Source organism: Camelina sativa, chromosome 14, assembly GCF_000633955.1.
Source record: "Camelina sativa cultivar DH55 chromosome 14, Cs, whole genome shotgun sequence".
Classification (NCBI taxonomy): Eukaryota; Viridiplantae; Streptophyta; class Magnoliopsida; order Brassicales; family Brassicaceae; genus Camelina; species Camelina sativa.
In genome coordinates this window covers 4835249-4848714 of record NC_025698.1, presented here as the reverse complement: position 1 = coordinate 4848714, position 13466 = coordinate 4835249, and the positions used below count along the sequence as shown (strand labels likewise).

General features: G+C 36.5%; 1 protein-coding gene across 1 annotated transcript; it reads left to right on the top strand.

The window, feature by feature from the left end:
• LOC104739700 (alpha-glucan water dikinase 1, chloroplastic) lies at positions 688-10993 on the top strand. Its single transcript, XM_010460135.2, has 33 exons — positions 688-989; positions 1405-1688; positions 1895-1936; positions 2043-2143; positions 2254-2332; positions 2458-2549; positions 2648-2801; positions 3059-3454; positions 3558-3665; positions 3789-3884; positions 3982-4122; positions 4214-4302; positions 4535-4669; positions 4850-5012; positions 5324-5413; positions 5481-5666; positions 5798-5860; positions 5939-6001; positions 6110-6169; positions 6269-6421; positions 6548-6631; positions 6855-7031; positions 7120-7226; positions 7328-7541; positions 8283-8386; positions 8538-8670; positions 8850-8975; positions 9318-9428; positions 9771-9869; positions 9948-10121; positions 10224-10316; positions 10406-10521; positions 10617-10993. The coding sequence occupies exons 2-33, from the start codon at positions 1440-1442 to the stop codon at positions 10819-10821; spliced, it is 4203 nt and encodes a 1400-aa protein (XP_010458437.1). The 5' UTR covers positions 688-989; positions 1405-1439; the 3' UTR covers positions 10822-10993.

Below are 13466 nucleotides of genomic sequence, written 5' to 3'. Positions count from 1 at the left end.
TTTTTTTTTTTTTTTTTTTTGTTGTTGTTATTTTTGTTTTGGGGGAGGCTGTTTGTTGATCCATGTCATTCGTATGTAACGACGCCACTGGGTGTAATTAATTATATTTTGATTTCGTGTAATTAACAATTGCTAGCAGAATTTTTTCTTATGATATAATTCCAAAAATTTGTTGGAACAATTGTTTTCCATTCTTTTCTTTCCTTTTCAGCCTTTGATTTTTATTTATCAACATGCATTTATACATGTAACATGTCACGAGGCAAAAAATACAAACGAGTTTGGATTGTAAACTATTGGACCATATTAACATGTATGTATTCATTTTTCACAATGTGTAGGAAAACCTCTTTGTAGAGAAGCACCCACACACAAGAAAACACACAAAATAAGCTTAGCTAGCAAAAGAATTGACATGATTGAACAAGTGGGCTTTTGCTTTGGGACACTTACAAGAATAGAAAGATAAACAAAAATATCTTCAGCACAATTCGTGGTTTGTGAATACAAGATAACCCAAAAAAAAAAACATGTCGACCAAATTTTTTAAAAAAAAAATACAAGAGAAGAACGAACGAATCATAAAAATATCAAAACAAAAAGACAAAAGAAGCAAAAAAAAAAATCAACGGTGAGAAGATTCTTCTGTAAATAAAAATTAGGAAAAAAGGGAAAATATAAAGGAAAAAAAGGTGGGGTGGGGTACACAAGTGAACCGTCCATCAGCGAGCGTATCAGTGGGATTTCTAATCCCCGTGCCGTTCCTCCTACGTGACTCGAATCACGAAGCGCCACGTAGCGTAATCGCTGGATAAAGTTCCGTTTTAACTTCGATTACACGTGAGTGAGTGCCAGTGAAGTAGTCCAAATACCCAAAGAGAGAAGAGAGACCCAGCAGCACCACACTAGTAGTCAAATTCTGGGATCTTCATCTCTCTCTCTCTCTCTCTCTGATTCTTCAGATTCTTTGTTTCGGTTCGCCAAAACAGGTGATTTTGATTTTGAATTTTGAATGTACCCCTTCAATTCCGATTTGCTTTACTGTTTCTGTTATTCGAGTTTGCGGAATTACAATTTTATTTGGATTGAAAAAAAATAATTTGCAAAGTTTTCGCCACTAAAGCGAAGAGCCGATTCTTTTCTTCTGTATGTAAAAATTGCACATGTTGTTGTTCCATTGGCTCAAGTAACTAATTTGAGAAGTTTGTCTTCTAACTGAAAGTTAAAAGAACAAAAGAAAACAAGTGTTTTCTTTTTTTTTGGGGTTGTCTAACTTAAACTCTCTGTGTCATTAGATTCTTCTTTTTTGAGACAAAATAGTATAACTTGTTCCTTTTTCCATCTATATGTCAAAAGCTTGATTGTTTTTTTTGTATATTATATAATCTCTACTTTACTTGACAGATCCGGCAAGTTTTGATTCACCGAAGAAAGAAAGCATGAGTAACTCTGTTGTCCATAACTTACTAAACCGGGGTTTGATTCGTCCTGTTACTTTCGACCATCAAAACAAGCTCAACTCTTCTTCTTCTTGCGTTCCTTCTGTTTCTGTTAATTCAAAGAAGATTAGCAGATCCAATTTGTACGGGAAAGGTCTTAGTAAGACAGGTAGGACTCTCATCACTGAAACTGGTAGACCTGTCTCTTTTGTCCCACGAGCTGTTCTTGCCATGGATCCTGCTTCTCAGGTACTTTTCATCACCAGTATTGACATTGTTTTTTGAATGTGATTAATTTTGGTTGCAACTACTCAATGTATGTTAGATGTTTGATGTCCAAAAACTCTTCATAGACCTGTGTGAACTGATAGTTTTACTTGCTTGCTTGAGTATATCAAATGCATATAAGATGGTTATCATATCCATATGTGCTAAATTTTTTCATCCTTGGACAGGCAACCGAGAAATTTGATCTTGACGGAAATATTGACTTACTGGTATGTGTAGCCTTACGGATAGTAAATAATGGATATTATATTCTTGTTGGGATTTTGTAGCCACAATATTTATGCAATGGTAGGTTTTATGGATGTAATTGAATAGGTCGAAGTCACTTCTACAGCTGTAAGAGAAGTAAATATCCAGATCGCTCATACAAGTGACTCATTGCTTCTTCACTGGGGTGCAATTCGTGACAACAAAGAGTAATGCCCTTTGTAAATCATGTTCAACTTGCCTAGTTAATAGGTTTCTTCAAGCTTGTTATGGCACATGGTTTAATTAATTTTACTTTGTTTCTTATTTTCCGTGTCAGCAAATGGGTTCTACCTTCTCGCTCTCCGGATAGAACTATAAACTACAAGAACAGAGCGCTTAGAACTCCATTTGTGAAAGTAAGTTTTGAATTCATTCCTCAACGTACATTGAATCGCTACTTGTTGTGATGGTATGATTTCCAGCTGCTACCTGTGTGTGTAACTTAAGATTTCCAAACAATGCTTTGGATTTTCATTTGCAGTCCGGTGACAACTCTTACCTTAAACTAGAGATAGATGATCGTGCCATACACGCTGTTGAGTTTCTTATTTTTGACGAAAGTCGGAACAAGTGGTGAGCATGTTTTCTTCTCTTCTTGCTATTAAGCCAGAACATAGAGCTACCTAGTTCTGTTTAATTATTGTCGTTTCTCATGATCTTGACATATGCAGGTATAAAAATAATGGGCAAAATTTTCGTATAAACTTACCCACGGAAAGGAATGTGGAAAACAATGTTTCTGTTCCTGAAGACCTTGTACAGATCCAAGCATATCTTAGATGGGAACGTAAGGGTAAACAAATGTACAACCCTGAGAAAGAGAAGGTAAGTTCAGGAATCACTTTCTGGTACAACTTTCATTTAGATGTTAATTCTGGTATATTTGACTGATCAGCAAATGAATGATTATATTGCCAAAATAATACTTGAATAAGATTGATTGGTGTCATGAAATAAGTATATATCGTTGGTTTATCTGGTAAACCTGTATAGATATTGGATGCATTTATATCAACTACTCTTCATTTTGGGTATATCCATTATTTTGAAGTGAAGTAGAATAATTAGTCTTCGATTAATAGGAGGAATATGAAGCTGCCCGTATGGAGCTACATGAAGAAATGATGCGAGGTGCTTCAGTGGAAGATCTCCGAGCAAAGTTGTTGAAGAAAGATAACACTAATGAATCTCCAAAATCTAATGATACTTCATCCAGTGGACGAGAGACACAGACAAAAGTTTCCAAACAACCAGAGCGTAAAAAAAATTATCGCATTGAGAAGATCCAGCGTAAGGGAAGGGACCTGAATAAGCTTATCTATAAGCATGTTGCTGATTTTGTTGAACCAAAATCCAATTCTTCAAATGAACCACGGTCCTTAACAACTCTGGAGATATACGCCAAAGCAAAGGAGGAACAAGAAACCACTCCGGTCTTTAGCAAGAAAACATTCAAGCTTGAAGGCAGCGCGATTTTGGTCAGTTGAGAGTATCTCTCTTTCTCTTGTTTCTATATCTATTTGGGTTGGATATACATCCACAACTATTTCCTAATGGCAAGTCATTGCATCTTCTATATAGGTTCTTGTCACTAAACTTCCCGGAAAGACGAAAATTCATCTGGCAACTGATTTTAAAGAGCCGGTTACCCTTCACTGGGCTTTGTCACAAAACGGTGGAGAGTGGTTGGTAAGATATTTCTTCTTTATTTCTCAAACAAGAACATACTTTGAAATTAAGATCATCTGCTTCTCAATCACATGTCTGGTTTGGTCTCTTTTCCTCTAAATTTATGAGATATTGACACTGCAGGACCCACCTTCAGATATACTGCCTCCAAACTCTTTGCCAGTACGTGATGCTGTTGATACAAAACTGACCATGACATCAACAGATCTTCCTAGTCCGGTATGACTGACCAAACCTATTTATATACTGTATATGTTTACTACCATTTGGATCCAGAGATGGTATGTAAAAGGCCTCATGTTAACCAAAAATGTAGGTTCAAACTTTTGAGCTGGAGATAGAAGGCGACAGCTACAAGGGCATGCCGTTTGTACTCAATGCTGGTGAAAGGTGGATTAAAAATAATGACAGTGACTTTTATGTGGACTTTTCTAAAGAAGAAAAACATATTCAGAAGGTTCCTCTTCCTTCTTGGTCTGCTATAAACCACTTTCAATTGCACCCTATTGTCCCATAAATGCTTAAATTTCAGTTGTTCTATTTTATAGGATTATGGTGATGGAAAAGGTACAGCCAAGAATTTACTGGATAAAATTGCAGATTTGGAGAGTGAGGCCCAGAAGTCTTTCATGCATCGGTCAGTTTTATGGTCAAGCATCCTGGTTCTTATTTCGTTTTTCAGACTTTTAGAAGTTTAATTAGTATTCCCTATTCAAAACATTTGCTACTCAACTTTACGTGTTTCGTTAGTCTTTATCAAAATTATATTTTTCAGCGATACATCTCTTTTGTGCATGAAGTGATTTGCAACTTCCAGTAAACACTCTGATTTTTCTGAAGGGTCACATCTTGCTTTTTTTTCTTTCTAGATTCAACATTGCAGCAGATCTTGTGGACGACGCAAAAAATGCTGGTCAACTGGGCTTTGCAGGGATCCTAGTCTGGATGAGGTTTATGGCGACAAGACAGCTTGTGTGGAACAAAAACTATAATGTTAAGCCACGGTACAGTTCAAATAGTGATGAAAGTTTAGACTCTGCCCACCTCTCTTATTCAGCCCCAAGGGAAATATAAGCAAATCTTATGGGAGCCTTCTAAGTTGTTCTGACATCTGAAAATGATACCTTCATTTAATTGAACATACATCGTCTCATTATTTTACACAACGCACCACTTTATTTCAGGGAGATAAGCAAAGCGCAAGATAGGCTTACGGACGTTCTCCAGGATCTTTATGCAAGTTCGCCAGAGTACAGAGAACTTTTGAGGATGATAATGTCTACTGTTGGTCGAGGGGGTGAAGGAGATGTCGGGCAGCGAATCCGAGACGAAATTCTAGTCATCCAGGTTGGTCTTTAGATTTCTTATTATCTTTAAAAGAAGATTTTACTTCCGACTGAACATTGAAGGAAATGAGGAGAAAAGCTCTACAAGAATAAATCCCCAAAATTCCAGGGTTGGAAGTCTATTTCATTAACTTTCTGGGAATGGATTCCCTATTTTTCCTACTCTCCCACACTTTTCTTTAATAAAACAGAGTTGTGGCCGTGTTGAGCATGTCTATCTGGCTTATTAAGATGATGGGAGTCCCTCATTACTCATTAGCCTGTAACTTCTATATTCATATGAAGCATTAAGAGTGAACTTTCTGCTTGCAGAGGAAAAATGACTGCAAGGGTGGAATTATGGAGGAGTGGCATCAGAAGTTGCATAATAACACTAGTCCAGATGATGTTGTCATCTGTCAGGTATTGGAGCTTGTGCCCTTCCGGTTCCAATTTTATAATCCTTCTTTTGACACTTTTATTGCTGTAGGCATTGATGGATTATGTCAAAAGTGACTTTGACATGAGTGTTTACTGGAAGACCTTGAACGATAATGGCATAACCAAAGAGCGACTCTTAAGTTATGATCGTGCCATACATTCTGAACCAAGTTTTAGAAGAGAACAAAAGGATGGTCTTTTGCGTGATCTTGGACACTATATGAGGACTTTAAAGGTTACTTCCCCATGTTTATGTTAGTTGCTTTGTCGAATATAGGATTCTTCAGCAAACTTGGTCTTATTTCCTCCTTTTCCTTTTCTTACTAAGAGAAATCATATAATTTGTGGTCTTCTTTGTTTTTCTAGGCTGTTCATTCAGGGGCAGATCTTGAGTCGGCTATTCAAAATTGCATGGGCTACCAAGATGACGTAATGCCACTATACTGAAAAGTTACAGTTAATGATTCTTCTTGGAATTGACAACTGAAAATTTGTGTTGTCCTTCAGGGTGAAGGTTTCATGGTTGGGGTGCAAATAAATCCTGTATCAGGACTGCCTTCTGGATATCCAGTAACTTTTCTCTCATGTCTCATCTTCCTTACTCATTTTAAGAATTTAATTCACCTGTCAAATCAATACAACTTACAGTCTTACACTGTGTGGTACTTCCCTCAACAGGACTTGCTTCGTTTCGTTCTAGAACATGTTGAAGAAAAGAATGTAGAACCACTTCTTGAGGTGTAATGTTTTCCTAATTACTAGGCCGATTTTATTTATACTATTTAATTTGATTACTTTGATTCTTACATTTACCATGAGAATAAATATGTGGTGTAGGGTTTGCTTGAAGCTCGCCAAGAGATAAGGCCGCTTCTGATGAAGTCCCATGACCGCCTCAAGGATATGTTATTCTTGGACCTGGCTCTCGATTCTACTGTCAGAACAGCTATTGAAAGAGGATATGAACAATTGAATGATGCTGGACCTGAGGTTAGTCTTCATTCATCATCATGATAGTTTGTTTGTGAGCATCAGTGTCAACAGTTACAGATTGGCCTTTTTTTCATCTTTTCTTCCAGATAATTTATTTTCTTATTTAATGCTTTCTTATCGCAGAAAATCATGTACTTCATCAGCCTAGTTCTTGAAAATCTTGCCCTTTCTTCAGATGACAATGAAGACCTTATCTACTGCTTGAAGGTAAATTGAATAAACAGCCAATTTTCCATGTATATTATGTAACATTATCCGTAGACTGGTTTCATCAAGATTTAGCATCTTGGATTCTTTAATTGTGTTTACTCACATAGCTAAGTTCTATACATAGTTTAGAACTCTCTACGTCGTCCTATGGCTACAGGTCAATGGCGTAATACGTGAAGAATTTAGACAATATGCATGATTCTAATCTTCTGCTTTGCAGGGATGGCAATTTGCCCTCGACATGTGCAAGAGCAAAAAAGATCATTGGGCTCTGTATGCAAAATCTGTTCTCGACAGAAGCAGACTAGCACTGGCAAGCAAAGCTGAGAGGTACCTTGAAATTTTGCAACCATCGGCTGAATATCTTGGATCTTGTCTCGGCGTCGAGCAATGGGCTGTAAGTTACACTTCTCTGAACCTGTCGTCCTATTTCTTCCGTATCTTACTATAGAGAGGTTTAGATATTATTTTAACTACTTTACCAGGTTACCATATTTACTGAAGAGATCATTCGAGCTGGATCTGCAGCAGCACTGTCGTCACTTGTTAACCGACTTGACCCAGTTCTTAGGCAGACTGCAAACTTGGGAAGGTCTGTGACTGTGCTTCTGTAGCAACTATCAAGTTGTATATATTGTCGTCCGGTAGTTAAACATCAGAAAATCTAATGTTGCTTCTTTTTCTCTTGATCAGTTGGCAGGTCATTAGTCCTGTTGAGGTCGTCGGATATGTCATTGTTGTGGATGAATTGCTCACTGTACAAAATAAAACCTACGACAGACCTACAATTATAGTTGCAAACAGAGTGAGAGGAGAGGAGGAAATTCCTGATGGTGCAGTTGCAGTTCTGACACCTGACATGCCGGATGTACTATCTCATGTTTCTGTTCGAGCAAGAAATGGAAAGGTAATATATCTCGTCATGTTGTCAAATGGTTCCTAAATGCTTGTGACCTGTTCATTTAACTTTGTCTGGATTCTCATTTGCAGATCTGCTTTGCCACATGTTTTGATTCTGGAATCTTANATCTTGTCTCGGCGTCGAGCAATGGGCTGTAAGTTACACTTCTCTGAACCTGTCGTCCTATTTCTTCCGTATCTTACTATAGAGAGGTTTAGATATTATTTTAACTACTTTACCAGGTTACCATATTTACTGAAGAGATCATTCGAGCTGGATCTGCAGCAGCACTGTCGTCACTTGTTAACCGACTTGACCCAGTTCTTAGGCAGACTGCAAACTTGGGAAGGTCTGTGACTGTGCTTCTGTAGCAACTATCAAGTTGTATATATTGTCGTCCGGTAGTTAAACATCAGAAAATCTAATGTTGCTTCTTTTTCTCTTGATCAGTTGGCAGGTCATTAGTCCTGTTGAGGTCGTCGGATATGTCATTGTTGTGGATGAATTGCTCACTGTACAAAATAAAACCTACGACAGACCTACAATTATAGTTGCAAACAGAGTGAGAGGAGAGGAGGAAATTCCTGATGGTGCAGTTGCAGTTCTGACACCTGACATGCCGGATGTACTATCTCATGTTTCTGTTCGAGCAAGAAATGGAAAGGTAATATATCTCGTCATGTTGTCAAATGGTTCCTAAATGCTTGTGACCTGTTCATTTAACTTTGTCTGGATTCTCATTTGCAGATCTGCTTTGCCACATGTTTTGATTCTGGAATCTTATCCGATCTGCAAGGAATGGATGGAAAACTGTTGAGCCTACAACCAACCTCTGCAGATGTAGTCTATAAGTAATCATCCTTGTTTGCTATATTCCAGATAACTTAGCTGAGATATTCTCTCCTTTTGTTGTGTTAGACAGATTAAGTAGAATTGCTTAATTCATTTTGAGAGGAAACTTTGGGCAAAATGATGTTCTTACTTATTTTTTGTTTTCCTCAGAGAGGTAAACGATAGTGAGCTTTCGACTCTAAGTTCGGACAACATAGAAGATGCCCCTCCAAGCATCTCTTTGGTCAAGAAACAGTTTGCGGGTAGATATGCTATATCATCTGAGGAGTTCACAAGTGACTTGGTTAGTGTGTAATGTTATTGGATTCATACTTTCCCGTCTGAATCGCTTTTAGTAGCTCTTTCACTTCTGTTTTCATAATAAAGATCGAATAAGATAGTTCGTTAATTTTGTATGAACTTTCTCATGTTTTAAATATCTGACTTCACGGATTTTGGTGATACACCCCCATTATTTTCTAGGTTGGTGCTAAATCAAGAAATATTGGATATCTGAAAGGAAAAGTTCCTTCATGGGTTGGTATCCCAACTTCAGTTGCGTTGCCATTTGGTGTTTTTGAGAAGGTTATCTCCGAAAAGGCGAATCAGGTAGGATAATAGACACTCTCAAATCATTCTGGCTCAAAACAAATATGAAGACACTTTACTGAAATTTCGCTACCCGTATGGTTTATTTGTTCTTTACTGGTGGTATTCATCTGGATATATTAGAGTATAGATTGTTCCAATGCTTCTCTAGTAGTATTATGGAATTGCTAAGAACATACATATCTTTCATGAGGTCTCCCCAGAAGTCCTGATGCCTTGGTGTGCATGACTATCATGAAGTTATTGCTGTCAAAACCAATATATCTTGAGACTTTGCTTTTCCATGATTATCTTCACCCTACCTCACTTCCCACTCACTCTCTTTCCTTCTGAATGTGGCAGACGGTGAATGAGAAATTACTAGTATTGAAGAAAACTCTTGATGGGGGGGACCAAGGTGCTCTGAAGGAAATTCGAGAGACACTGCTGGGACTAGTTGCACCCGCAGAACTGGTATGTTCATATTTTTGTTAGAAACTTGAGACACAACTCTGATCTGAGCTGCGGTTGTTTATTTTCGCAACACATGCTGTTAACCACAATAAATTATACGTTCGGACCCTAAAGCGCTGTTCTTTGGACTGATTCCGTACCATCAAACCATTTTGCTTTTAGTTTATGCATATTTGTTGCTTAACTTTTGGTATTATCTGCCTAATGCTGTGGATCAGCTTGATGCCTAAAATTCTAATAAGAGTGCATTTGGTCGGAAAAGCTTAAATTTCCTTTGTGGAAATTGAGTGAAATATAGAGAATTGCTAAGATAAGTGCCTCTGTAATGGTTCTGGTGCTCAGGTTGAAGAACTGAAAAGTACTATGAAAAGTTCTGACATGCCATGGCCGGGTGATGAAGGTGAACAGAGATGGGAGCAAGCTTGGGAAGCCATTAAAAAGGTGAAATCTTGAGTATAAGGGGCATTGCTGTTTAATATGAAGATGTCAAATCTCACTAACCGGCTATCTAAATTTCAGGTCTGGGCTTCAAAATGGAATGAGAGAGCGTACTTCAGCACGAGAAAAGTAAAACTGGATCATGACTATCTCTGCATGGCTGTTTTGGTCCAAGAAGTCATCAATGCGGATTACGCATTTGTTATTCACACAACGAACCCATCTTCTGGAGATTCATCAGAGATTTACGCTGAGGTAAAAGCTCCTTGTTCCCCTCCAATCCTACTCATACCCGGTATGATCGGGTTCTTCTTCCAAGTTCCAACTTCACTCTCACTGTTGTTTTTTTGGTTTCAGGTTGTCAAAGGCCTTGGTGAAACTCTTGTAGGAGCATATCCCGGTCGGTCTTTAAGTTTCATCTGCAAGAAAGACAACCTCGATTCGCCTCTGGTACTAAAGCTAACCACTGGTGTTTTATTATTAGAAACTGCGAATAGGATATTATCAAACCTGCTGATGAGATTTAAAACATCATTCAGGTGTTGGGATACCCAAGCAAACCAATTGGGCTGTTCATTAGACGTTCAATCATCTTCAGATCTGACTCCAATGGAGAAGATCTCGAAGGTTATGCAGGTGCAGGCCTTTATGACAGGTAATATAAACAGTCTCAAAACCTCTTATTGCTTTCTTGATCTCATCATTTAACAACACCTTAACAAGGAACCTCTCCTTCCTTTTTCTTTGTAGTGTACCAATGGACGAGGAAGACAAAGTTGTGCTGGATTACACAACAGATCCTCTGATTACTGACGAGAGCTTCCAGAAAAAGATTCTCTCAGACATCGCACGCGCCGGAGATGCAATTGAGAAACTCTATGGAACTGCACAAGACATTGAAGGTGTGATCAGAGACGGGAAGCTCTATGTCGTCCAGACAAGACCACAAGTGTGATCAAATTCTTCGACCACTTGTGTTACGTTACGTTTTCTGCCCAGTAAACTTCTTATTTGCTCTATAAGCACAGAGTATAGCATAAGCATATAGTCGATTACAATATGTGTAGTACAAAAACATTTGGCATTACCATTAAGATATAAAAAAAAAAAAACAAGTGTTAATTAGAGTTGGGTGCTTCCAGCTTTTCTGCTTTTGCTTCTTGAAGTTTGACTGCAACTAAAAACTGCGTCGTTTCAGTAGAGTCAAAAGACTCATAACATAGATAGACTACACTTTTTAAACTCTTAAAGTTAAATTCTAGTTACCTTAGGTAAGTTATATTTAACTATATGGGGTCAAAACTATATCAATAAATAATGATTTTTCCTTTTTCCCGAGTAATTTTCGTTTGAGCTTTTACACGCCCGTAATTTGGCAATATTCACGAAATAATTAGATGCAATTAAAGATGATCCTTTTTGTTTCTATGTTAAGTTAACTGCCAAATGATACATGTCGATTCATCCACCACTCTCTTTGACTTTGTTTTCTGTGTTTCTTTCTCAGTTTTTTGGTTTGTACTAATTTAATATATGTAATATGTACTGGAATCTCGCAGATGACCTTCTCTGAAGCCAACCACCACACCAGTTAGTTCAGTTAACAGAAATGCATATCGACCGACATTTAATGCACACAAATTCGGTTGTGTGTATGTTAATAGAAATCACAATACACAAGGATCACACAACGGTTTGACCATATGATCCAACCACCATGCAATAATGACATACATTTGTGTATAAATCATATATATGGCGGTTACTGCATACCATAAGCGAAGCAAATTATTGGTTATAAACATAAAGTTTCAATCAGGAGCCTAAGTTAACTAGATTTCGAAATTATTTCGTACTAATGTTCGTCTATAAATTTGATGTTCTCTACCGATATTGTCTAATATTCTCGACAAATTATATGTAAAACATCAAAGAAAACTCACTGTTGAATATTGATCTCATCTTTATACTATGGCGTGTCTATACATGCAGAAGAAAAGTAATTATACATACTTGGAAAATTGTGCTACTCACGATAAACATATGGTAATGAGTTAGTTTTGACATTGACGCAAAATAAACCAAGGATTAATTTAGAATGAATAATCGATATTCGTACTCAATGCTTAATTAACAAGTTTAAGGTTGTTTTTCATCCTTTGAGAATCCACTAATGGTGGAAATGTGGAAGAATCTTTAACCCATGACTTGGTGCATGGATTATGGAAATATATGATTACGAGTCTGACTCTCAAGTTATGCAACATATAAAAGTATATAATATTATGAATGTTGTTGGTTGAATAATACAATATATAGTATGGCTTATTGATTATTCATCATGGACCGCGAGGGTAATCATGTCCGTCCATGTTAGACACAATTAAAGATTGTCTTTCCTGAAATCGATGGGGAAAAAACTAAATTTGTGAAGCACAAAACTAAGTACTACTAGTGTATAAAACTGTACGTATTCAGATTAAACTCCTTTTATGCTATTTAGGTTTAGAATATTGAAAAATACGATACCATAATCAAGAGAGAGAGAGCAATAAGTAATGATAATTGGTTGGAATAAATTAAGAATGGCATGCATGGATGGGTCCCCAACATACGCACTCGAGCATGCATTGCTAATACCCAGCCGCGCGTGCCAACACAACCATCAACCATGTTATACTAGTTACTAGTATATTAAACTTTCTTATATTAGACTTTAAATGTATTGAGCAACATATAACATCAACGTTTATAAACCAAAACTTATTAATAATATCAAATTTGGTTACCCATTTTCTAATTTTTTTTTGTTTGATGGATTAACTATTGTCGACAAGTTACACAGTCTGAAAAAATAATTAATTTTTCTTAAACCAAAAAGGAATTATATATAGACCCATATTTTATTGATAAAGAAAAAATGAATTTCATATGCTGTAAATTATTGAATTATCTTAAATTTTTGCTATTTAACTCTGATTAGAGCATTACAAGTTTAATAATATGATGGAAATAATATTTAATAATATATTATGTTTTGTAAAAGAAAAGAAAAAGGAGAGAGTAGCTGACAGAAGGAACATATAGGGAAGAGAGAAAAGAGAAAAAGCTAAATTCAAGAATCAACAATAAGAAAAAAGTGAATTATTTGCAAAATTCTCTCTTCGTCTCTAAAAGATACAGAAAATGTTTTTTTTTTTTTTGTTAACGAAAAGACTCAAAGTGAACACAAACTAACACAAGATAAAACAAAGAAGAAGAAACACATAATTTTGACTGTCATTATCATAAGGAACACAGAAAACACAGGACTTTCCTTTTATCTTTGGCTATATACATATATTCACACACACACACAACATACAATGTTTCAGGCTTTGTATCGCTAATTGGGAACACTTCTCCTCCCCCAAACTTTTCTTTCTCTTTTGACCATATGATTTTAAAATAGCTCATTTTTTTCATTTTTGGATTGATCATAGTATATAATAGAAAAAATATTGTATTTAGACTCATGTATGTGTTTTCTCTTTTGATAATTTATCGTTAGCAATATTTATAACGAAAAAAAAAAAAAATCTATATATATATATATATATA